Source organism: Chiloscyllium plagiosum, chromosome 1 (assembly GCF_004010195.1).
Source record: "Chiloscyllium plagiosum isolate BGI_BamShark_2017 chromosome 1, ASM401019v2, whole genome shotgun sequence".
Taxonomy (NCBI): domain Eukaryota; kingdom Metazoa; phylum Chordata; class Chondrichthyes; order Orectolobiformes; family Hemiscylliidae; genus Chiloscyllium; species Chiloscyllium plagiosum.
The window spans coordinates 123,482,703-123,510,019 of NC_057710.1; the positions used below are offsets into that span (position 1 = coordinate 123,482,703).

At 39.0% G+C, this 27,317-nt stretch overlaps 1 protein-coding gene across 5 annotated transcripts in view; it reads left to right on the plus strand.

Annotated features, from left to right (window-relative positions):
- Positions 1 to 27,317, plus strand: part of wdfy3 (WD repeat and FYVE domain containing 3) — a 402,022-nt gene that overhangs the window by 208,161 nt on the left and 166,544 nt on the right. For all 5 annotated transcript variants that reach the window (XM_043696098.1, XM_043696088.1, XM_043696116.1 and 2 more), the window contains 6 exons: positions 4,805 to 4,965; positions 13,752 to 13,863; positions 15,932 to 16,122; positions 17,443 to 17,595; positions 20,566 to 20,639; positions 20,727 to 20,888. In XM_043696098.1, coding sequence (XP_043552033.1) covers positions 4,805 to 4,965; positions 13,752 to 13,863; positions 15,932 to 16,122; positions 17,443 to 17,595; positions 20,566 to 20,639; positions 20,727 to 20,888 — 853 coding nt within the window. The remainder of the gene's footprint in view (positions 1 to 4,804; positions 4,966 to 13,751; positions 13,864 to 15,931; positions 16,123 to 17,442; positions 17,596 to 20,565; positions 20,640 to 20,726; positions 20,889 to 27,317) is intronic.

Genomic DNA, 27,317 nt, shown 5'->3' on the forward strand with positions numbered 1-27,317 from the left:
AAAGTAAGCTGCCTTACTTCAAGGTTAGGTTTTTTTTTATTGTAGAGAAAAGGCCACCACCTTCCCTTCTGGGTATCTTGTTAACACTTACGAGTTCTTCAGCAATCTAGGAGCATTTAGGTAGTTTTTAGCAAGCAGTAGGCTTTTGTCATTGAAAGCTGGTCACCACTTCAGAGTAAACAATTACTTATTGCTGGCCGATTTTCATTTTAATAATAGATCCTGGCTCTTCTTTCCAATATCTTAGGTTTTTAGAATAGTCCTTTTCCCAGCTCAGTGCAGTATCAAAAATATAGAATAATAAAAAGGTAAGGTCTATATAAGATCAAGCATAAAGTGGGAAATATGCAGTTATGCAGAATAGCATAACAAAATATTACTTTAGGGAAGAGAGATGACTGCATACTGCAGTAACAGAGGGGTCTGGGTGTCCTTGTACATGGAATATGCAGAGTTAAGAATTCAAAGTCATGCAATTAGGAGAGCAGTTGAAAAGTTACAAGGGGAATAAGTTGATAGGTCTTGATAGAAATATGCAGCATCTTGTTGAGACCATAACTCTGTACAGTTTTGGTCTCTTTTAAGAAAGGATGTACTTACATTGGAATTAGCGCAGAGAGGGTTTACTAAGTTGATTTATGGGATGAAGTTGTCTCGTAAGGAAAGTTGAGAAGGTTGAATTTGTGCTCTTTAGAGTGTAGAAGAATCAGAAGTAATCTTATTGAACCATAAGTTTCTGAGGGGACTTGATGGAATTGTTCCTGAAAAGGCAATCTCCTTCAATCGCCTATATCGAGATTTAGGATTATAGTTTTAGAATAAGGTGTTACCAATTTGAAACAAATGGGAAGGAATTTCTTTTGAGTGTCATGAATCTTTGATACCGTCTATCTGTGAGAGCATGGTGGCTGAGTTATTTTCTATCTTAACCTGAATATATTTACATTTTTCAGCAATAAGAGAGTCAAGGGAACAATGAAAGTAAGTCTTTTTGAGGCTAAGATTAGAACAGCTATAATCTTATCATTGGTGCAGCAGGCTTCTAGGAGTCTGGCCTACTTTAGCTCCTAGTTTTATCTTAAATTAATTTTTCTAACTCCATTTTAACTGTATGAATCATAATAGCTCTCTAGCGCTAATTTCAAATGTGCTTAATTTTAAAGCAAATGCTATATCTTCCCCAACATTTGAAGATGTGTGGGCTTTGCTCCATCCAGATGAAGAGTTTTTATCCTTTCTCTAAGCTTAATTATTTTATCAATAATCTTCATTTCTATTTTAAATGTCTCTTTATATTTTTGATTCTTGCCATTGGCCGTCCATGATGTTGTTCTTCATTAATTGGCCTATAACTACTAGTTTTGTTATTTACTGATCTGGAGCATTCTTTACTTTTCCTTTGAACACAATTATTAAGAGCTTAGGATTCTATTTTCTCCATGTCTTGCTAATTAGTTTTCCTCTAAACTTTTCATGTATGCTCTTGATACCTTATTGGTTGCCTGTGTAGTTGGTTAACACCTTTTTCTTTTTAGAATCATAGAATTCCTACAGTGTGAAAGCTGGCCATTTGGCCCAAGAACACACTGACCCTCACAGCAAGCTACCTGTACCCATCCCTCCTATCCTATACCATGATCCTACATTTCTTATGGATCATCCACCCAGCCTGCACATCCCTGGACACTATGGGAAATTTAACATGGCCAATCAACCTAACCTGCGCATGTTTGGACTGTGGGAGGAAACTGGAGCACCGGAGGACACCCACACAGACACAGGAACAATGTGCGAATTCCACACAGTCATCTGTGGCTGGAATCGAGGCTGGTGCTGTGAGGCAGCAGTGCTAACTACTGAGCCTCCTTTTTCTTAATTTTTTTTTCCAATTTTCTTTATTCACGCATGGTACATATTTATTGGCTGATTTCTTGTTTTTTTCCTTCTGGGCACTTTTGTTATTTGGCGGGGCCAGGAGTGTGGTGCTGGCAAAGCACAGCAGGTCAGGCAGCATCCGAGGAGCAGGAGAGTCGACGTTTCGGGTAGAAGCCTTCATCAGGAATCTTGTCATTTTAAATGTTTTACATTTCTTTTGTACTGGTACTTAGTTTTGTTTTTGCTAGTTTATGTTCCCTAGTTCAGATTTTGTCATTTTAATACCAGCTTATTTGCATTCTATTTATTTCGTTCTTGTTCTTCTCACATCTTTTATCTTAATTATGTAAATATTTTGTGATTGCCCTGTCTTTAGTGTTCCTTTATTTATTTCTAGTTAACTTTCCAGTAGTAATCAGGAAATGCTCCTGCTTTTATCAGTTTTGTTTTTAAACATATTGGGTAAGAAAGGAATCCTGCACACTTTATACAATCTATCTTTCCTGTACTCCTTTCATTGCCACTTATCAATTTTTTTGGGGGGTGGGTAAAATTTCCTGGGCTTATCATTCTCTGTCTCTCACTCCTAAATATATTCCTTTACATATTTATTCCTCCATCTTATTTCCATTACTGAACGCAGTGTATGTAACCCTTTCAGTTATAATTATGAGGTATAGCATAGAGTGTTGTTGTGGTAGTTTAGCTTTTTAAGAATCCCACTTTCTCAACCTGTGCTCTATTAAATTTCTATGCTCCCAATTATCTTTACAACTCTACATCGAGTATTTTCAGGGGGAATAAAATATCAATACTATATTTAAACACAGTGATCATGGATTCTAATGTTGGGCATTACATGCAGTAAGCCAAAATTTTCTGAGAAGGAATGGATGTATTTCAGTGGTTTAGAATTGTTCTTTATGAAATGCTTAATTTGTTTGGAACTGCTTTTGTTGCTGTTTTTTTTAACCTAACGCACAAAGCACAAGGTAACCATAAGCGCACAATAATACTATATTGGTGTTTTGTTCCTAGAATAGCTTTCAGTTGAAACAAAGATGTAAATTCTACTTTGTAAGATTAGCGATAGTCTTAATGAAAAGCACCTTGATGCCTATATATTGAACATACCATTACACATGATTATTTCTGAGATTTAGTCTGTGGAATTTACGATATACTAATTTTTGATTGTATAACTAAATGGTTATACAATGACATCTGTAGATTGCAGAAATTAATGAGATGTGATTTCAAAATATATTTTTTAAATAAACTTTATTATGGAAAGTCTACATGCATGAATAATATATGTCCTCTTGCTCTTGTTCCTCTTAAGAGCTGGAATAGTTTCTCACTCTTTATTCTATCCAGCCCACTCCTGATTTTGAAGATGTCTATCAGTTCCTCTCTTAGCCTCCTTCACTCTGAGAAGAACAGACCCGACCTTCAGTCTATCCTCAACTGAAGTTTCTCATTCCTGGAGCCTTCCTTTTTTTTTTCACCCTCTCCAATTTGTTCATATCCTTTTTGTTGTGATCTCTATAACTATACATGATACTCCAGTTGAGAGCTAACAAATGTCTTATACAAGTTTAACAGCACCTTTTTGCTGTTGTACTCACTGCCTATTCATAAAACTTTACTTACTACACACTCTACCTGTCCTGCCATTTTGTGATCAACATACGTATATGCCCAGTTTTCTTTGCTCTTGCACCCCCTTAGAATTGTACTCATTTTATTGTCTTTCCACATTCTTCCTACCAAAATGCATCACCTTGCACATTGCATTGGAATTCATTGTCCACCTATCTTCCACTACATTAACTTGTCTGTCTCTTCTGGAATTCTATCATGTCCTCCTAACAGTTTACAGTTCTTCCAAATTTTGTCATCTACAACCTTTGAAATTGCCCCTTGCACACCAAGATATAAATCATTAATATACATCAAGAAAAGAAACGGTCATAGTACTGACACTTGGAGACATCCACCTTAAACCTTTCTCCATCCTGAAAAATATCTATTGGCAACTACTCTGTTTCCTATCAACTAATCTTGTATCCATGTTGTGACTGACCCTTTCAGTTCATGACTCATAGCTTTCCTCACAAGTCCTCTGAAAGTCAATATACATTGTATCGAGTGTCATTTGCATGGACCCATTCTGTAATCTCTTCAAAAATCTCTCAAGTTAGTTCAGCATTGTTCCCCTATTTAGAAAAACAAAAATCCATGCTGGCCCTTTCTAACAAACTCCCTTTTCCAGGTAACGATTAATTCTGTCTTGAATAATTGTCTATAGAAGCTTCTCTATCACTGAAGTTAAACTGATTGCTATGTAATTGCTGGGCTCAGCCTTACAAATTTTCTTGAACAAGGCTACAATGTTTGTAGTTTTTCAGTCTTCTAGCACCTCTCCTGAATTTGGGGAAAACTGAAAGATTGTGACCAGTGCCCCTACAATTTACATTCTTGCTTCCTTCATAATCAAAGATGCATCTCATCTGGGTCCAGTGCCTTGTCAACTTTAAGTACCAACAGTCTATCCAACACTCCTACACTATCAATTTTAATGTGAGTCATGGCTTCAAAGTGAAGAGGGTTAGGATAAAATATATCAGATGGAAAGTTGCATTTGAGTCATTTGTGGAAAGTCTGTATGTTTTAGTTCAAAGATTTTTCTAATTCATACCACGTGTAATTGAACAACTTGGGCAGAGTTTAAAGCTAGTAAATATAATTGCATCATTGATACTATGTAGTTATGCTGCAAAATAGCTTTACTGTTGTGATTTCTTTTTATTATTGAAAGTTATTCATCTGCGAGATTGTGGCATTGATGAGAGTTCTCTTCTTTAAAGGTAATAGATACTGATATTTTTTCTAATTAGTGTGTTGCTAATGTGTTCCTTTTATAAAGGCAAGGATTCAAAATCTGAAATGGTCATTCCATCTCCCATCAGTCTGATTCCTGAGGAGAAAGTATCTTTTGGGTTGTATGCACTTTCAGCCTCTTCACTCACAGTGGCCAGGATTAGAAAAAATTACAACAAGATGGACAGCAAAACCATAGCCAAACAGGTGAGCATTTAGACGAAACGCATAAAATAAAAACTATGCCTTAAGACACGGTTCAGTTTACACATATTTGTGTTCAATTTGCAAAATTGTTTGGTAGTACAGAATTAGATCTGGCATTACACCAGCTTTTAAATTCAAATGCAGCACTTGTGTTATAGGCTTAAAGTTAATTTGGCTTGATGTCAATGTCCTGTTAGTGTCAAAGACCATTCATGTTGCTACTGTGTAGTAGGAGCATGGAACAGCTAGCATCACCAGTTACTCAGATACATTATCCTTCCCTTAGAACCACGATCAAAGTGGGCCAAGGCCAATTATATCAAAATTCAGCAGGCGCTGGGAAATGTAGATTGGGGACAGCTATTTGAAGGAAGTCCACATTTGATATGTGGGAGGCTTTCAAAGATAGGGTGAGGATGGTGCAGGATAGGCATGTCCCTTTGAAAGGAAAGGCAAGATTTGTGAACCGTGGGTGACAGGAGAAATTATGCAACTAGCCAAGAGGAAAAGAGAAGCGTACATAAGGTTCAGGCAGCTAAGAACAGAACAGGCTTTGAAGGAATATCAGGAGAGTAGGAACAATCTCAAACGAAGTATCAAGCGGGCTAAAAGGGGTCATGAAATAACTTTAGTGAGCAGAATTAAGGAGAATCCCAATGTCTTTTATTCATATATAAGAAGCAAGAGGGTAACTAGCAAAAGGGTTGGTCTGCCAAAGAATAAGGAAGGAAGGTTGTATATCAAACCTGAAAAATGGGTAACATTCTCAGTGATTACTTTGCCAATGCTCACTGAGGAAAGGGACATGATGAATGTTGAGATTTGAGATGGAAGTTTGTTTATTCTGGATCATGTTGACATAAGGAGGGAGAATGTGTTGGGTAGTCTAACGGATATTAAGGTGGACAAATCTCCAGTGCCAGATGGGATCTACCCCAGGTTGCTGAGAAAGGTGAGAGAAGAAATTGCTGGGGCCCTAACACACATCGTTGTAGCATCCTTAAACACAAGTGAAGTGCTGGAACACTGGAGAGAGTTGCTAATGTTGTCCCCCTGTACAAGAAGGGTAGTAGGGATATTCCAAATGACTACAGACCAGTGAGCCTGACGTCAGTGGTGGGGAAGTTGTTGGAGAAGGTACAGAGGGAAAGGATCTATTTATATTTGGAAGAGAATGGGCTTATCAGTGATAGGCAACATGGTTTTGTGTGGGGTAGATCGTGCCAACTTAATAGATTTCTTTGAGGAAGTGACCAAGTTGATAGATGAAGTAAGGGCTATGGATGTCATACATTTAGTAATGTGTTTGATAAGGTTCCCCGTGGTAAACTAATGGAGAAAGTGAAGTCACGTGGTGTGCAGGATGTTCTAGCTAGGTGGATAAAGAACTGGTTGAGCAACAGGAGACCGAGTAGTATTGAAGAGAGTTTCTTGAAATGGAGAAAGGTGACCAGTGGTGTTCCACAGGGATCAGTGCTGAGGCCACTGTTGTTTGTGATATACATAAATGATCTGGAAGAGGGCACTGTTGCTCTGATCAGTAAGTTTGCAGATGACACGAAGATTAGTGGAGTAGCAGAAAGCAAAAGGGACTGTCGAAGAATACAGGGGAATATAGTTAGACTGGGGAGTTGGGCGGAGAAGTGGCAGATGGAGTTCAATCCGCGCAAATGTGAGGTGATGTATTTTGAAAGGTCTACTTTTAGAGCAAACTATACTGTAAACAGAAGAGCCTTGGGAAATGTTGATTAGCAGAGAGATCTGGGAGTTCGGGTCCATTGTACTCTGAAAGTTGCTGCACAGGTGGATAGAGTGGTCAAGAAGACATATGGTATGCTTGCCTTCATCGGACGAAGTATTGAGTATAAGAGCTGGCAGGTCATCTTAAAATTGTACAAGACTTTGGTTAGTCCGCATTTAGAATACGGTGTTCAGTTCTGGTCGCCACATTACCAAAAGGATGTGGATGCTTTGGAGAGGGTGCAGAGAAGGTTTCCGAGGATGTTGCCTGATATGGAAGGTGTTAGCTATGAAGAGAGGTTGAGTAGATTAGGATTGTTTTGATTAGAAAAAAGGAGATTGAGGGGGGACCTGATTGAGGTCTACAAAATCATGAAGGGTATAGGCAGGGTGGATAGGGATAAGCTTTTTCCCAGAGTGAAGGATTCTGTAATGAGAGGTCAAGGTGAGAGGTGAAAAGTTTAAGGGGGATACACGCAGAAAGTACTTTACACAGAGGGAGTTGGGTGCCTGGAATGCATTGCCGGCAGAGGTGGTAGAGGCAGGCATGGTAGATTGATTCAAGGTGCGTCTGGACAGATGCATGAGTAGATGGGGAGCAGAGGGATACAGATCCTTAGGAATTGGGCGATAGGTTCAGATAGTGAATTTGGATCGGCATAGGCTTGGAGGGCTGAAGGCCTGTTCCTGGGCTGTAAATTTTCTTTGTTCTTTTCGTAATCTGCGGTAGATTGGATGCCAGATATGTCGGTTGTACATACCAAAGATTGGTGGATTGTATCAAACAGCCTATCTCTTCCGTTCATAGCAAGTAAGATACTGGCCGTAACCAACCAGGCCTCAGTTGTAAAACTTGTAATTCGATGTGGTTTTTCAATAGTACAACATTTGCTGGATAATCCCGAGTGTCAGTGTAAATTCTGTACCCAATCAGTTTAAGATTATTTGTTGGGCTTGCAGTGTGGCACACTTGAGTCTAATGGAAGTTGCATAGATTATTACACACGACCCTGTTCCTTTGCAGTCCATGAGGCTTAAAAATATAGGAACATGAATAGGCTGTTCATCCCCTTCTGTCTACTCTGCTGTTCAATAGGAACATGTCGGAACGAACATTTCCAAGCACTGCCTCTGTTGCAACTCAACAAAATAGGTCTAGCTATTTGTTAGTTCATTTCCCAGGGCAGTGCCTGGTTTAATTTTTTTTTAAAAACCTGTTAGTTAACTGTTTATCACCATTAGTTGACGCATTCTCCATGGCAACACTTCTATCAGTTAGAGTCTACTTACCAACCAATCAGCATACTCCTCTGTGTATATATCAGCTTTTCCTTAAATTGGTTGCTGTTACACTTTATGCTGACCAATGCAAGGTGAAAATTTTCAAGTAAGTGTCTTTTTGAGCAATATGATATTAAGTATAGATTGGGTTCTCAATTAAATTCTAAAGATGGGGAATTACGCCCCCTTACGTTGTCAAAAGGGTATGCAAAATGGTTTTTCATTTTTTTTCATGAGCTGTGGGTGTCATTAGCTAGGTCAGCATTTGTTACCATTTCTTAATGATGCTGGAGAAGACATATGCACTGTCACTTAGCATAAGGAAAAAATCAGAAACGTTAGATCAGTGAAGAAATTGGAACTGAGAACTCACTAAGATTTATAAGAAGTGGAACAACAATGGAAATCTGAAATAAAGACAATGCTGAAGTTACTCAATATGTCTGGCTGCATCTCTGGAGAGAGGAAAAGATTTAATATTCCAGTTCCATGATCTAGGTTCATTTGCTGTCATTTGCTTGTAGCAATTTGTGTCTGATTCACACCATTTTGGAGCATAAACTTCTAAGCTGACACTCTAATGCAGTACTAAAGGAGAGATGCTGTGTTTGAGGTGTTTTTTTTTGCATGAGACCTTAATTCAAGGTCCTGTCTTCCTGCTTAGTTCGAGGTAAAAGATACCATGACACTATTTGGAAGAAGAGAAGGAGAGTTTGCCCTGACGTCCCTCAATATTTATCTGTCAATCAACACACACAAGTACACAAATCTGATTATCTCATGGTCTGTGGGAATTTGCAAAATGCAAGTTGGCTGTCAGATCACTTACATTCCAACAGTGAATGCATTTCAAAAATACTTAATAGCTGCAAAATGTGTTGAAAATGTTTGGTATTGTGAAAAGTACTATATTCATGCATACCTGTTTTCTGACAGGTACTTCAAGATCAACTGAGTATTTTCAGCATTTTTGATGTTATTTGTATTGAGTAGTATTTTCAGGCAACCTTCATTAAGGTTGCATGCAAGAGTTTGTTGGCTAAAATTAAATGTGAAAAATTGAAGGCGTATTACTGATCTTGTTGGGTAGTAAAACGATTATAGTGATAGTGAGGATGGTTATTGATTGGCAAATGTTGCTTTTCATTTATAAGCTCAGACACGAATGTCATCGAGGTCCTGCAGGATACTTACAGATTGATTTAAGGGAGAGAATAGTTATGTTGACCATGGTAAATTTTGTTGTGAAAAGTGGGGAAGGTGTTCACATAGAACGTAAACACTAGCATGGACTAGTTGAAGCAAATAGCCTGTTTTGTCCCATATGTCCTATGCACTCCCATAGAAAACTTTTAAAATTGGAGCCAGATCATTCAACAGAGAACTTTGGAAATATTTCTTTGTGCAAAGGTTAGTGTAAGTGTAATAATCTATTGTACATGTGCAGTAAATCCTAGTTCACTTAATAATTTTAAATCTAATTTTGATTAATTTTGCAAATCAAATGTATTACGGGATATGGAGCTCTCAACCAAGGTGAATCATGAAGTTAAAATGCAGATCAACCATAATATCAATGAACATCAAACATGCTGGAAAGGTTCAGTAGTTTACTCATTTTCTTACAAGAAAATGCAATTGTTGATTTAAATGTATCTTAAAATGTTTAATTTTAAATTGTGAAACAAATCAAAGTGGAAGTTAGATGTTTTGCGAAGAGTTTTTGCAATATGTTCGCTCACATAATTATGTGTATAGTGATATAATAAGAAATTCTCCAATATGAAACATGTAGCCACTGAGATATTGATCGAAAATTATGGGGTTATTTGTTTGTCCATTTTATTCCTAGCCATTGAGGTGATCCTGAGGAGTCTAAAATGCAATCCTTTTAGAACATACTACAAAAGATCTGACAATACCTTGATATTTTTTCAATGACAACAATCCCAATTCAGTTTATGCTTATGTATGAAGTGTCCCCATAGTTCCCTTTAACATTTCGGAGCTTCCTTCAATACTGATCAAATTATAGAATTAGTTTATACAATGGAGTTATAGAAAGAAAGGAAGATTTCTGGACATGTGCACTATCACTGAATGTCCTAAAGGATGAGACGACCTCAAATGGACACTCAGTTGTAAAAGTCCTTAACGTGGTAAACTGTAGTTTATGTAGTTGATGTATAATCCCAGAATGCAGCATTGGATTTGGATATCTATGGCATCAACATAGTTGGCAAAAAAAAATTTGCTCTATATCGGCCCTTCAACAACACTTAATATTGACTATGATAGAGTTTCAATAATTTCTAAGACTTGGGGCAATTATTGCTAAAGTACATTACCTGGATGTCCAGGATAAGAGCATGTGCTCTTATAACCAAGATATGGTATCTATCATGATTGATTTGCAGTTTCTGCTCAGACTCTGCATCTCTACATCTGAATGAGATGTGAAATGTATTTTTGTTATGATCAAACAATTGCTGACATTTTTGCAAACTTTTTGATGAATTATACCATTTTGAACACCTGGTATCCATTTAGAATGCCTTTACAGATAAGTCTGATCCAGGAGTTAAAGTTTTAAGTTGGGGTAAGGCCAATGGTATTAGACAGGAACTTTCAAACGTTGATTGGTGGAAAGGCTGTTCGCAGATTATGGGACGTCTGGCACGTGGGAGGCTTTTAAACGTGAGATGACAAAAGTTCAGGCCAGCATGTTCCAGTTGGTGAGAAGCGCAAGACTGGTAGGAGTAAGGAACGCTGGATGACTGAAGATATTGAGGCTCTGGATAAGAAAAAGGCGTATGTCAGGTATAGGCAGTTGGAATCTAGTGAATCCCTTAAGTATAATAGGAGTACACTTGAGAGGGAAATCAGAAGGGCAAAAAGGGGACGTGAGATAGCTTCGGCAGAGAACGTAAAGCAGAATCTAAAGAGACTCTACAAGTATAGTAAGGACAAAACAGTAACTAGGAACAGAGTAGGGACCATTAAAAATCAACAAGATCATCCATGTGTGGAGCCGCAGGAGATGAGTGAGATAGTAAACAAATATTTCTTGTCAGTATTTACCGTGGAGAAAAACATGGAAGCTTGGCAGCTCAGGGAAATAAATACTGATGTCTTGAAAAGATTCCATGTTCCAGAAGGTGTGGTGCTAGAGGTCTTAAAATGCATAAAAGTAGATAATTCCCTAAGACCGGAGGAGAAAGTGAGGTCTGCAGATGCTGGAGATCAAAGTTGAAACTTTATTGCTGGAACAGCACAGCAGGTCAGGCAGCATCCAGGGAACAGGAGATTCGACGTTTCGGGCACAGGCCCTTCTTCAGGAAACTTCAGGAATTCCCTAAGACCTAATCAAGTGTATCCCAGGACATTGTGGGAAGTTAAGGAAGAAATTGTGGGGCTCTTAATGGAGATTTTTGCACCATCGACAGGTGCTGGAAAACTGGAGGGTGGCCATTATTTAAGAAATGCTGCAAGGTAAAGCCAGGGAACTACAAGACTGGTGAGCCTAATGTTGGCATCCGATAAGTTGCTGGTGATTCTGAGAAACAGGATCTACATGCATCTGGAAAGGCAGGAACTGAATAGGAATAGTCAGCATGGCTTTGTGCATGGGAAATCGTGTCTCACAAACTTGAGTCACCAATATTGGTCGTGTTGAGTTTTTTGAAGAGGTGACCAAGAAGATAGATGAAGGCATAATGTTGTCTAGATGGACTATACCAAGTGTTTTGCCAGGTTCTACATGGTAGACTGGTTAGTAAGGTTAGATCACGTGAGATCCAAGAAGAGTTTGGCTAATTGGATACAAAATTGGCTTGATGGTAGGACAGAGGGTGGTGATCGAGGGTTGTTGTTTAGACTGGAGATTCATGACTAGCAATGTGCCAGAAGATTCGGTATTGAGTCCATATTGTTCATCATTTATAGAAATGATTTGGGTGAGAATATAGGATACAAGTTTAGTAAATTTGCAGATGACACCAAAATTAGTCATATTGTGGACAGTAAAGAAGGTTATCTAAGAGTACAAAGAGATCGACATGAACTGGTCCAGTGGGCCAAGGAATGGTAAGTAGAATTCAATGCAGATAAATGAGGTGTTGCATTTCGGTAAGACAACCAGGGTGGGACTTATGCAGTTAATGATTGGGCACTGGGGAATGTTGTTGAAAATAGACCTAGTACATGGTTCCTTGAAAGTGGCATCATAAGTATGCAGGTGAAGAAGTAGTATTTTTGGAATTCTTGTCTTCATTGATCAGAGCAGCAGTGCAGTAGTTGTGATATCATGTTGAAGACATTGGTAAAGCCACATTTTGAGTACTGCTTACAATTCTGGTCACCCTGCTATAGGAAGAATGTTATTAAATGGTGCAAAAAAGATTTACAAGGATGTTACCAAGATTGGAAAATCTCAGTTGTAAGGAGAGGCCGGGACCTTTTCCCTAGAGCGAATGAGGCTGAGGGGTATCCTTTTTTAATTTTATAAAATGAGGGCATAGATAAGGTGAATAGCCAAAGGCTTTTCCCCAGAATAGGAGAGTCCAAAACTAGAAGGCATTGATTTAAGGTGAGGGAGGAAGATTGAAATGGACCTGAGGGTCACCAGTTTCACGCAGAAGGTTGAGTGTATATGAAACAAACTACCAGAGAACGTGGTAGAGACAGGTACAGTTACAATGTTTAAAAGATGTTTGGATAGATACATGGATAGGAAAGTTTAGAGGGATATCGGCCAAATGCAAGTAAATGGAACTAGTTCAGTTTAGGAAATCTAGTCGATGTGGACGAGTTGGGCCGAAGGGCCTGCTTCTGTGCTGTATGGCTCTAACATTGTATACAATGCCAGTTACATGTCTACTAACTAATATCCAAATTCCTAGCGGGGGAGAGTTTGGTTACATTAGGAGAAAAGTGATGCCAAGTGTTTATACCTGTGAATTGAAACTTGAAACCAAGTCATACTCAGGCAGAGTGTGCACTGCTATACCTAACTATGCAACACTACAGAACCTTGTTGCTGATGAAGCCACTGACTTAGCTCACTAATGAAACTGGAAAGAATAGAAGCCACTAGGGCTTAGATTCTTCCTGATTGGTTTCACGTAACACGACAACTCATTAACCCAATAGATTGATAGTCAAAGTTGAACTACAGCAGGAAAGTTTAATAGGCAGTAACATAGTTCCAGCTGGTTCAACTCCAGAGTCTTATTCCACCTGAACTGAACCAAAGATTGCTGGTTGTAGGCAAAGTGGATTAAGTAGACGTTCCATTTCAGGCAATCAATGCCCCAAGAGTTGGAAGTATGTTTGTGTAAATTTACTGACTGTGGGGCACAAAGTTGTCCTCTTCCTTTTAATGAATTAGAAGTTCCCTGTATAGATAGAGTTGTTAGGACAAATAGTGATGCTGTGTGAATCATAAGACATTCAGTGCTGCGAATGACTTCCACTTGCTGTTTTGAAACAGGAAAGGGAGATGAGACCATATGTGCAAAATGAGTAGGTTGAAAAATAGAATATAGAAATTTTATTCGGTAAGAAAGTTAGTTTATTTGCATACATTGCATGTCACAACTTCCTCGCAATAAGGAAAGATGTGTTACAAAAGTTGGATAGTTTAACTTGTTTATGTTTCGCATAACGCTTGAATATATTGCTCATACTCTAATGTTACAAAGTTTAAAGTAATTGAGTCGATTGTTTTGGCTGCTAATTTCAGATTACATTCTTGTGTTGTGCAGATGGCCATTTCCTCGCATGAAAATGCTACACCAGTAAAACTGTTGCATAATGCTGCAGGGCATTTAAATGGACCAGCACGGACTATTGGTGCAGCTCTTATAGGATACCTAGGTACAGTGCTGTTTAATGTTAGCCCAACACTGGAAATTATAAATTATTCATTGGTATAGAATTTACTTACAATTAACTAGAAATCTGACTTCAATGTTATTTTAGAATGATATACAAAGTCAACTTTTATGACAAAAGTTCTATCTTTTAAAAAAAATTGTTGGTCATCAGCCACGATTTTTACCCATCAAGTGTCAAAAATGGGACATGAGAGGTTTGGTTAGTTTAGTTGGTTATTTGCAACAGAGTGAAGCCAAGAGTACAGGATCACGTCCTGCACCAGCTTAGTTCACCATCATGGCTCTATCTTCTCAACACCGCTGTCTCATTTGTGGGTGGCACGGTGGCACAGTGATTAGCACTGCTGCCTCACAGCTCCAGAGACCTGGGTTCAATTCCCGCCTCAGGCGACTGACTGTGTGGAGTTTGCACATTCTCCCCGTGTCTGCGTGGGTTTCCTCCGAGTGCTCCGGTTTCCTCCCACAGTCCAAAGATGTGCAGGTCAGGTGAATTGGCCATGCTAAATTGCCCGTAGTGTTAGGTAAAGGGTAAATGTAGGGGGTATGGGTGGGTTGCGCTTCGGCGGGGCGGTGTGGACTTGTTGGGCCGAAGGGCCTGTTTCCACACTGTAAGTAATCTAATCTAATCTAAGACATGGCTATCCTTGCTTTGAACTCTCTGCCTGTCGTATCTTTCTAAGGAGCCAATGATCGTCTGTGATTGTAGCAACTTCTTATTTGCATTTGGGAGAAAGTATTAAAATTTTTGCAGCAGCTTACACCTGATTCTTGTGGTTCATGCTGCAGGACTTAGCATACAGGCAAGGGCCTCACTGAAATTGAATAGTTAATTTTAATGTTTTATTTTTGTTTATTTTTGTGTTTTAATTCTAGCTAACTGGATTCAACACTTAGCATTAACCTAACCAAAAGTACTCAGTGTAAATTTACTGCAAGCCCAGTAAAGGATTTTTTTAACTTGTTTCCTATTGGTCCAAAAGAAGTAGGATGGCTTCCTCAGCCCTAACAGGTTGCATAGCCTTCTCCACCTCTTCAACCTACCATTTAATTTGACTACTGAATACATTGCAGCTACTTCAGGCCTCTTGCTGCACTTGCTTATCACTCATCCACTTAATCTCACTTCATTGTGATGATGATTGTTCAAGACAGAGACCTGAAAAGAGGTCTTTGGCCCATCAAGACTGCATCAGTCAAAAACAGCCAATTAATTATTCTAGTCCCATGTTTCAGCACTAGGCTTGTATGCTTTGGCATTGCAAATGTACATGTAAATGCTTCTTAAATGTTACAGGGTTTCTGTCTCTACCACCCTTACAGGCAGTGAGTCCCAGATTCCTGCCATCCTCTGGGTGACAAATCTTTTTCTCATCCCCTCTAAATCTCCTGCTCCAGGCCTTACATTTTTACCCCTGGAAACTCCATGGTTTCTTCCCATCTTCTGTGTATGCCTCTTATCTTATATGTCTCACTCATTTTCCAACTTAGTCTCCCCTGCTTCAAGAAAAAAAGCCCCAGTATATGCAATTTCTCTTCATAACTAAAACTCTCCAGTCCAAGTAAATTTCCTTTGCAACCTCTCCAGTACAATTACTGTAAAGGTCCTGCGATGTTCAAATAAGGCCTCCTGAAATAGGCCCGGATATTAAACTTTTCATGATGGGCCCAAGTTTACCTGATGCCCACAGATAAAATTCAAGGTATGTTTCCTTGAAATAATCTTAAAAAACACCATCTTTAACGTGATATTATAGGTAGATCTTGCCCTCACTGTCCAGCAGAGGTTAACTGTGTAATTTAATGGAATAATGCTAAGTAATAAAACATTTTCTGTATTAACTTCATAGCTTTTATTAATATTTTGACATTCATTATTCAAATGCATTTAAAAAAAAAACCAAGAATTAAAAAGCAAAAGCAAGCTTCCTTGCAGTATTTCTTTTTATATAATGCTTACTGGTAGTAATTGTTCTTGATGGAAAGTTTAAAATGTTTTGAAGTGCATCATTTTTGTTTGTTTTTAAATTATTGTTGATTTTCTTTGTCAGGTGTGAGGACCTTTGTTCCTAGGCCTGTTGCCACTACATTACAATACATTGGTGGAGCAGCTGCTATTTTAGGCTTGGTTGCAATGGCATCCGATGTTGAAGGCCTCTACGCTGCTGTGAAGGCTCTTGTTTGTGTGGTAAAAAGTAATGCACTGGCAAGCAAAGAGATGGAGAGGATTAAGGGCTATCAAGTAAGAACTTCAATGCAATTCTTGTTTAAGGGAACAGCCTTCTATCTGTAAGAACTGAAAGAACTACGGATGTTCTAAATCCAAAGCAAAAACAGAAGTTGCTACAAAAGCCCAGCAGGTCTGGCAGCATCTGTGAAGAGAAATCAAAGCTAATGTTTCCGATCCGGTGACCCTTCCTCAGAACAGGAACAGTCACCAGACCTGAAATGTTGGCTTTGATTTCTCTTAACAGATGCTGCCAGACTTGCTGGGCTTTTTCAGCAACTTCTGTTTTTGAGCCTCATATCTGTGCAGCTTACAACAATTTTGGAAGTGGTTTTGTCATCTGTAAGTGCCAATGAATAAAATGCTCAGAAAAAGATGGGATTGCAAACAGATGAAGTGAGAAATGAAACAAATTTTGGGCAATTTTGCTTATGTTGTAATTCACTATTTGGATATATATAGATTCAGACTATGGGCAGAAATATTTGAACTTAATTTATATTTTGTAGTTTTGCTGGAAGTTATTTGGATGTTGGGGAAAAGTAATGAAACTTTCTCCTGAGTGAGGCAGATTGATATTGAATGTGTCTTTATTGGATACACAAGTTTTAAAATTTGCTGTTGGACTTCATTCAGAATACAATTCAACCAAATTCTCAATTAAACTAAAAAGCATGTAATAGATATTGGAGTTAAGGGCTGTGTTAGAGCAAAAGAGCAAAATTGAATTGTGTAGTGGTTGAGTAATCAGAAAAATGAGTTAAATCCAAGCTCTGCACTCTGGGAGAAGAAAACAGTTTAGGATTAGCCTTCATGAAAATTTGTATAAAATGGAATGGTATAGATAGAGTTAGCGCTGAAGATTTCCTTCTATTTAGACTGAGAGAGTAGTTATGGAGGACATAAATTTAGGGAAAAATAAGTGGTTAATATAATAAAATTGTTTGTTCAATTACTCAAATATAATAAGTATGTGGAATAATCTGCCAGATTAGGATACAAGATGATTAGGGGGTTAGATAGGGTCGACAGTATGAACCTTTTCCCGCGTATTGAGTCGGGTATTACGTTTGTTCAATTACTCAAATATAATAAGTATGTGGAATAATCTGCCAGATTAGGATAGTGACAATGAGGTAGTAGAGATATTTGAAATATAGTTAAGCACTCAAATAAAAGAGCTAATGTGCCAGTGGGAAAATCTTCAATGAAGTGAATTTTTTTCATATTGATTTCTCTCCTATTCTTTACATTGTTATTTCAAGTTTCCCAATATCTCTTTCCAAATATAATTGAGAGAATTTCTGAGTAACATGTTGTTTTTCCTCTTTTTAGCTCCTGGCAATGCTGCTGAAGAAGAAGCGGATTCTGTTGAACAGTCATATTCTCCATCTTACATTTTCGTTAGTGGGAACTGTTGACAGTGGCCACGAGACCAGTATCATTCCTAATTCTAATGGATTTCAAGATTTGCTTTGTGACTTTGATGTAAGACACGAATTAAAAAGTGGTACAACAGTAACTTAGAAAATAGTACACAACACTGACTGCTTGCACACAGTAATCTAAGAGGAGCAGTGTGAAATATTGGTCAAAATCATCATGAGAAGGGAAGTGTTAGCGGGGTTGGAACCTTTGTGGATAAGTTGCCAAGGCTGGGTGGTTTGTTTGCTAGGATGTTGAAGGAGGTCAGTGAGGAAATAGCAGATGCTCTGAAGATTATTTTCAAATCTTGACTCGACCCAGGTGAAGTGCCTGAAGACTGGAGGAAAACAAATGTAGTTTTGTTTCTAAAGGGTACAAAGGAAATGCAAAACAATAATAGGGCAGTTAGTCTTTCTTCAGTGGTGGGCAAATCATTTGAATCAATCCTGAGAGATCAGTTAAACTGTCACTTAGAAAGGCATGGGCTAGTCAAGGATAGTCAGCATGGCTTTGTTAGGGGAAGATCATGCCTTGTTGAAACTTTATTGCTGGAACAGCACAGCAGGTCAGGCAGCATCCAGGGAACAGGAGATTCGACGTTTCGGGCACAGGCCCTTCTTCAGGAATGAGCAGAGAGTGTTCAGCAGGAGAAGATAAAAGGTAGGGAGGAGGGACTTGGAGGAGGGGAGTTGGAAATGTGATAGGTGGAAAGAGGTCAAGGTGAGGGTGATAGGTCGGAGTAGGATGGAGGCGGAGAGGTCAACAAGAAGACTGCAGGTCAGGAAGGCGACGTGGTCGACGGTGCCCTCCACCGCATCTCCTCCACTTCCAACTCCCCTCCTCCAAGTCCCTCCTCCCTACCTTTTATCTTCTCCTGCTGAACACTCTCTGCTCATTCCTGAAGAAGGGCCTGTGCCCGAAACGTCGAATCTCCTGTTCCCTGGATGCTGCCTGACCTGCTGTGCTGTTCCAGCAATAAAGTTTCAACTTTGATATCCAAATGAATCCAACAAGAACTGGACCAAGCATATGTGGTACTCATAATCTTCTTCATCCTAAGTATACGCATGATTTTACTACAACTGCTAAGTATTTCATCAGTAATATTTTCAGCAACATAACACAAAACATCGCAGATAAGAAAAACTGCAGCATATTAACATGCCAAATTTCCCCTAAAGTAAATGCATTAAAATTCCATCAAATTTGACAATATTGTTATGTATTTGGCTTTAAGGGGTTAACACGTAGGGGGTTCCATACAACAGCCAAGCAGGGTGAGATCAATAGTTGTGATGTTGAGAAGATATGCTTGCGGTGGAGGGCACCGTCGACCACGTCGGGGGGGAAATTGCGGTCCTTGAAGAAGGAGGCCATCTGTGTTGTACATATTTTGAACTGGTCCTCCTGGGAGCAGATGCGGCGGAGACGAAGGAATTGGGAGAATGGGATGGCGAAGATCATGCCTTACAAATTTGATTGAATTATTTGAGGAAATGAGAAGGAGGGTAGTGTAGTGGATGTGGTCTGCTTGGATTTTAGTAAGGCAGTTGACAGGGTGCCAAATGGCAGACTGGTCAGAAAAGTAAATGGGATATAGGGTAATGTATTGAATCGGATCCAAAGTTGGCTTAGTAACAGGAAACAGTTGCTGGATGCCCTTGTGAATGGAAAGTTGTTTCAAGTGGTGTTGTGCAGGCTAGGAGTGGGATCTTTGCTGTTTGTTTTATACATTAACAGTTTGGATTTGAATGTTAGGGATACAATTGGGAAATTTGCAGACTATGCAGAAATCGCCCATGTAGTGGATAGCTGTAAGTTCCAAAATGGTATAGATGGGTTGGTGGACTGTGCAGGAAAGCGGCAGATAAAGTTCAACTCTAATAATTGTGAGGTAATGTAATTAGGGAGGTCAAACAGTAAAAGGGAATACACAGTAAACAGGAATATACTGAGAGGGGTAGATAAAATGAGCGATCTTGGCTTGCAAGTGTATAAGTCCCTAATGGTAGCAGTGCAGAGGTTATAAAGATATATGAGATGCCCTCATACATTGGCAGAGGTATAAAATATAAAATTATGGATATAATGATGAAACTGTGTAAGACACTGGTGAGGCCACAATTGGAGTATTGTGTGCAGTTCTGGTCACATTGTGGGAAGGAAGTAATTGCTCTGGAGAGAATGCAGGAAATATTTACTAGAATGTTGACAGAGCAGGAGAATTGTAGATAAGAGGAGAGATTGGAGAGTTTGGGGTTGTTTTCTTTGGAACAGAAAAGGCTGATGGGTGACATGATTGAGGTATACAAAATTGTGAGGGGTAAAGATAGAGTAGACAGGAGGAACTTGTTTCCCATTGCAGAGAGTTCAAAAACCAGGGGTCATAGATTCAAGCTAAGTGACAAGAATTAGAGGAGATTTGAGAAAAAATTTTATTACGCAGAGGGTGATGGGTGTTTGGAATTTATTGCCTGAGTTGAGGTGGAGGCAGGGAGCCTACACTCCTTTGAAAAAGTACCTCAATCTGTGTCTTGACGTATTGTAAGCTGCAGGCCTCTGACTATGTGCAGGAAGATGGAATTAGAATAGGCATCCAGTATGGACAAAAGGGCCAAATGCTCCTGTCTGTGCTGTATCATCTCTATGATCCTACATGTGACCAAAAGGAAGGCTGTTTTCTCAGAATTTCAGTGGGATATGGGGAGGGTCCTCTTTAGATCCCCTGCATTTTTTTTTGTCAAAGACTTGCCTTACAACACTTGTAGGCGGGATCATATTACTGAATTCCAATAGTAAGTATTGATTGAAAAATCAATTAGGAAAGTAGTGTATCCTTAAAAAAATAAAATTGATAAAATGGAGCTCTAGAATTCCAGTACCTTCAACAAATAATGCAAATGATACTTGGTTAATGCAGATTACTCTAATCCTTACATTTAAAGGAATGTCATTTCTGGACAGTGGCTGTCCTGCAGCACTTTCAGTTCCCAGCTCAGAATTTTTAACCTATGACATATTTTATTTTTCCAGGTCTGGCTTAATGCACCATATGAACTTCATCTGTCATTGTTTGAGCACTTTATTGAACTTCTCACTGAATCAAGGTATTATGTTATTTCAAGATACTTCTAAATATTCACGTTGCTAATAAGTGATTAGGAATAAAAGGTTGCTTTGATTCTCTTTTACAGTGAGGCTTCTAGAAATGCCAAGCTAATGAGGGAATTCCAATTGGTACCAAAGCTTCTGCTAACTCTGAGAGATACATCCTTGTCTCAAATGACCATTGCAGCTATCAGTAACGTGCTCAGCCTTTTGCTGCAAGGCTTTCCAAACAGCAATGACCTGCTCAGGTAGAGTTCAAGAACAGCAAATAATGTTAAAGTCACCAAGGAATAGAATTGCAGTAATCCATTTGAGTACAATGTATGTTTTCTAATTTAAAAAAAAATTGATATGTGTGATCTGAAAACATGGAATTACAGAATAGAGTTTACATGTGAAAAGCTTTATGCAAGTTGCACAGTAAGTATAATGGTGAGGTGCAATGTACTTCAGTTGAATACAAGATAATATAAGTGAGGTGATTTTGTAATGATTCCAGTTAATGGTGTGAATGGAAAAGTCGCATCCCAGGATGAAATTTGGTTTGATAAATGTCATGTATGATTTTTGTTCATTTATTTGAAATGTATTGATTAGTCGTTGAGACATATTAATATTCTGCTGTTGATGTCCTTTAATACCAGGATAGAAGTTTATTCAACCAAAAAAGGCACAGAAACTAAGTTATATAGATATAGGGGACAATTTTAAAGTATCTTAACATAACTAGCAAGTTTCAACCTGTTTCCCAACACAATCTGTGACAAACAGTACATAGAACAGTACAGCACAGGAATGAACATGTGCCAAATGTAATGCCAATTAAACTAATCCCTTCTGCCTGCCCCTGCTCAATATCCCTCCATTCCTTGCATATTCATATGCTTATCTAAAAGTTCCTTAAACGTCCCTATCATTTAAGACTCCTTCGACTCAGTGTAAAAAAAAAACTTGAAGTCCAGAGAAATTATCTCCCTCACGCAACTCTAGTTTTCTACTTAACTGACAGCTTCCATATACATTTCTGTGGACTGTGGAGATAATTTTCATAATTCCTTTCCATCTCTGCGGAGAAGAATCTTCAGCAATTCTGAGGGCCTAACATTATCTCGCTTCTAAAACTTCTGTGCAAGCTGTACTGGCTTTAAAATGTGACAAACTAGAAAATTCTGCTGAGTTGGTTGGTTCCACTGAACTAAGCTAAACTCTTGTTTCATCTGCACTGAAAAACTTCTGTCTATTTCCCTGGAGTCAAAACAAAACTAAAGGCTTTGTTCTGTTTACTCTGCCAGTCACAAACTCACCAGTAAAAACACCTTATCTATGAACACTACAGGGGCTCTGCCAGGCACCTCATTATAAATGCATTGCTTTCTTCACAATTATGTATTTGGAAAACTGTTCCAGAATGAGTTTTGACCTTTTAAAATCTTTACAAATCACCAAACTCCAACTCTGTTTTAAAATCCAACTTCCAAAAATGATAATTAATATATGTGCACCTTTCATTATTGTTTTCTGTGACATTTGCTTCATTCCCTTTAATTCTGTACAGTTAACTATGGTGATTCCATCTAAAAATATCTTTGGGTGGGAATGAACTTCCTTGGTTATTTCAACAAAATATGTAGAACTTTAAAATTTTCAGGCAGATCTGTGATAAAAGTTTCACATTCAGAAAAATTGCTGAAAGGTGTGTTGTAAAAGCAATTACTCACCTTTCCCTAGTGTCTTGAAGCTCTTTTGTTTTCCTCTAAGTTTTACTTGGGTACAGAAGAGACCAGTTGTAAATCTAAAATGTTTTTGATAATTGTCCATTCTCTTCAGTGCTGCATTGAATATGAGCAAAATCCAGCTCAGACTATGTTGTACACCCCCTGTATAGTACTACAAAATAAAGGAATCCCTTGCGTTTTATGAAAGATGTAATTACTTTTCGCTTTTCATTTTGTCTGCAATTCTTTTCCTTTACCCAACCATAAACAGTTATTGAAAGAGTTTTAAGTATACCATTTATGAACCTGTATGGCAATTGGTGAAATTATTTTTGCCTAAGTAGAAATGCCAATTCATAAAGTATTTAGTCATAGAGATGTACAGCATGGAAACAGACCTTTCGGTCCAACTCGTCCATGCCGACCAGATATCCCAACCCAATATAGTCCCACCTGACAGCACCCGGCCTATATCCTTCCAAACTCTTCCTATTCATATACTCATCCAGATGCCTTTTAAATGTTGCAATCATACTAGCCTCCACCACTTCCTCTAGCAGCTCATTCCATACACACACCGCCCTCTGTGTGAAAAAGCTGCCTCTTGGGTCTCTTTTACATCTTCCCCTCTCACCCTAAACCTATGTCCTCTAGTTCTGGACTCACCCACCCCTAGGAAGAGACTTTGTCTCTTTTATCCTATCCATGCCCCTCATGATTTTATAGACCTCTATAAGGTCACCCATCAGCCTCCAATGCTCCAGAGAAAACAGTCCCATCCTATTCAACCTTTCCCTATAGCTCAGATCTGCCAACCCTGGCAAAAACCTTGTAAATCTTTTCTGAACTCTTTCAACTTTCACAACATCCTTCCAATAGGAAAGAGACCAGAATTGAACATTGGTTAGGCCATTTTTGGAAAACTATGTCCTGTCCAGCCGCAACATGACCTCCCAACTCCTGTACTCAATACTCTGACCAATAAAGGAAAGCATACCAAATGCCTCCTTCAGTATCCTATCTACCTGCGACTCCAAGGAGCTATGAATCTGGACTCCAAGGTCTCTTTGTTCAGCAACACTCCGTTACCATTAAGTGTATAAATCCTGCTAAGATTTGCTTTCCCAAAATGCAGCACCTCATGTTTATCTGAATTAAACTCTATCTGCCAATTCTCAGTCCACTGGCCCATCTGATCAAGATCCCATTGTAATCTGAAGTAACCTGCTTTGCTGTCTACTACACCTCCAATTTTGGTGTCATCTGCAAACTTACTAACTGTACCTCTTATGCTCACATCCAAATCATTTATATAAATGACGAAAAGTGATGGACCCAGCGCTGATCTTTGTGTCACTCCACTGGTCACAGCCTGCAGTCTAAAAAACAACCCTCCACCGCCACCCTCTGTCTTCTACCTTTGAGCCAGTTCTGTATCCAAATGGCTAGTTCTCCCTGTATTTAGTGAGATCTAACCTTGCTAACCAGTCTCCCATGGGTAACCTTGTTGAATGCCTTACTGAAGCCCATATAAATCACGTCCACCACTCTGCCCTCGTCAATCCTCTTTGTTACATCTTCAAAAAACTCAATCAAGTTTGTGAGACATGATTTCCCATGTGCAAAGCCATGTTGATTATCCTAATCAGTCCTTGCCTTTCCAAATACATGTACATCCTGTCTCTCAGGGTTCCCTCCAGCAACTTGCCTTCCACCGATGTCAGGCTCACTGGTGTATAGTTCCCTGGCTTGTCCTTACCACCTTTCTTAAATAATGGCAACATGTTAGCCAACCTTCAGTCTTCCGCCACCTCACCTGTGACTATCGATGATACAAATATCTCCTTAAGAGGCCCAGCAATCACGTCTCTAGCTTCCCACAGAGTTCTAAGGCACACCTGATCAGGTCCTGGGGACTTATCCTCTTTTATGCGTTTTAAGACATCCAGCACTTCCTCCTCTGTAATACGGGCATTTTTCAAGATATCACCATCTATTTCCTGACCTTGTATACCTTCCATGTCCTTTTCCACAATGAACGCTGATGCAAAATACTCATGTCGTATCTTACCCCATCTCCTGCAGTTCCACACACAGGCTGCCCTGCTGATCTTTGAGGAATAAGAGGATAGAGCAGATGAATGCATGGCTGAGGAGCTGTATACGGGAGAAGGATTCACATTTTTGTATCATTGGAATCTCTTTTGGGGTAGATGTGACTTGTACAAGAAGGATGGATTGCATCTGAATTAGAAGAGGACTAATATACTGGCAGGGTGATTTGCTAGTGCTGCTTAGGAGGATGTAAACTAGTACGGTCAGCGGGGTGGGGAAGAGAGAGAGTGGTGGGACCCATTGAGATAGAGAGGTAAGAGATAAATCTGACACTGGGACAGTTGAGAAAAGAAGTGAGTCAAACAGGGATAAAGCAGAAAACAAGTTTGGACTGATAAATTAAACTGCATTTATTTCAAGGCAAGAGACCTAACAGGGAAGGCAGATGAACTCGGGGACTATGTTATCATAGCAATTACAGAAATGTGGCTCTGGGATGGACAGGACTGGCAGCTTAATGTTCCAGGATACAAATGTTACAGGCAGGACAGGAAAGGGAGGCAAGAGAGGAGGGTGAGTGGCGTTTTTGATGAGGGATAGCATTATAGCTGTACTGAGGGCGGATATTCCCTGAAACACATCGGGGAAGTTATTTGGGTGGAACTGAGAAATAAGAAAGAGATGATCACTTTATTGGGTTGTTTTAAAGAACCCCTAATAGTCAGAGGGAAATTGAGAAAGAGATTTGTAAGGCGATCTCAGTTATTTTTAAGAATAATATTAGGTTATGGAAGGGGATTTTAAATTTCCAAACATAGACTGGGACTGCCATAGTGTTAAGGGTTTCGATGGTGGAGAATTTCTTAAGTGTGTACAAGAAAATTTTCTGATTCAGTGTGTGGATGTACCTATTAGAGAAGGTGCAAAACCTGATCTACTCCTGGGAAATAAGACAGGGCAGGTGACTGAGGTGTCAGTGGGGGAGCACTATGAGGCCAGCGACCATAATTCTATTAGTTTTACAATAGTGATACGAAAGGATAGACCAGATCTAAAAGGCCAATTTTGACAGTATTAGGCTAGAACCTTCAAAAGCTGATTGAGGGCAGATGTTCACAGGTAAAGGGACGGCTGGAAAATGGGAACCCTTCAGAAATGAGATAACAAGAATCCAGAGACAGTATATTCCTGTTAGGGTGAAAGGAAAGGTTGGTAGGTGTATGGAATGCTGTACAGTTGCAGTTAGATTTTCTTACTCTTATACTCCAACCCCTTGAAAAAAAGGCCACCAATCCTTCACCTTCCTAATTAACTGCTGTAAGTGTGTGCTAGCTAACACGTGTTTCACGCACAGATATTCGCAAATCCCTTTGTGGTGCGGCTTTCTGCAGTTTTGCTCCATTTAAATAATGTTCTGTTCTTTTGTCCTCTCTTCCAAAATGAACATATTTTCCCCACGTTACACTCCATTTGCCAACATTTTACCCACTTACTTAGTCTAACAACATCTCTTTATAGATGGTTTGTATCCCTCTCATTGCCTTATATTCCACCTGTTTTTGTGGAATCTACAGATTTGGTTACAATACATTTACTTCCCTCCTACAAGTTAAATTGTAAACAGTTATGATGCTTGTACTGATCCCTGTGGAACTCTACTGGTCACGGGTCCCCGTCCTGAAAAATAACTCCATATTCCCACTCGCTATTTCTTGCCTGTGAGCCAATTCTCTATCCATGCCAGTGTACTACCTCTGATACCATGGGCTGTCATGACTTAACCTTCTTTAGTGATTTCTACATTGCCAAATGCAACACATCTATTGGTTCCCCTCTATCCATCTGGTAAGACTTCCTCAGAAAGGGCTAATACATTAGTAAGACTCTATTCCCTTCCATGAGGCCATGCTGACTTCTCTTCATTAAATTATGATTTTTTGAATGCTCTGCTGTTGCTTCCTTAATAGATTAAAATTCTGTTCTGATAATAAATGGTAAAGTAATCAATCTATAGTTAGCTGATTTTTGCCTCCCTCCTTTTTTAAATAGGTTTCTCACATTACCAGTTTTCCAATTCTCTGGTACTTCTCCACAATTCGAGTTTTTTTGAAAAATTACAAACCGTGCATCCATTATCTTTGTAACTGCTTCTTTCAAATTCCTAGGATGCAAACCATCAGGGCCAAGGCACTTATCTGCCTTTAGCCCCATTAGTTTGTCTAACAATACTAGTTTAGTGATGGTGATGATACTTAATTCCTTCCCTGTGTTCTTCAGTATTAATGGGATGTTCAAAGTATTTTCTACTGTAAAAACTATTGAAAATATCTGTTTAACCCATCTGCCATTTCCTTGTTCCACAAAACTACTTTCTAAGGGGCCTGTATTCACCTTGACCGCTCGCTTCCTTTTTATATATTTAAAGAATATCTTATTGTCAGTTTTTATAGTTCTCGCTGGTTTGCCCTTGTAGTTTATTTTCTTTGTCTTTATTATATTCTTACTGCTCCTTTGCAGGATTCTGAATTTACCCCAGTCTTTAACATTATCACTGACTCTGGCCACTTTACATACATTTTCCTTCAACTTAGTGCTCACCTAAACTTCCTTTGTTAGCCATGGTTTATCTCTCTCAAAAAATCTTTCCTTACTGGGATATATTTTTGTCGAGTTGTGAATTATCTCCTTAAGGACTAAGCAGTTGCAAATGGTACTAAACATTGTGTAATCATCAGAGATCATCCCCTTTTCTGATCTTATCCTGACAGCAATTGATGGTTAAGAGTGACATGAAGAAAACCAGGAAAGCAAGATGATGTTATTTACCTAACTAAAGTTATGGTGGTGACAAACATATTATAGTAAATAGTTATAAATGCCTTTGGTATTCCAATCTTGCAGGTAGAT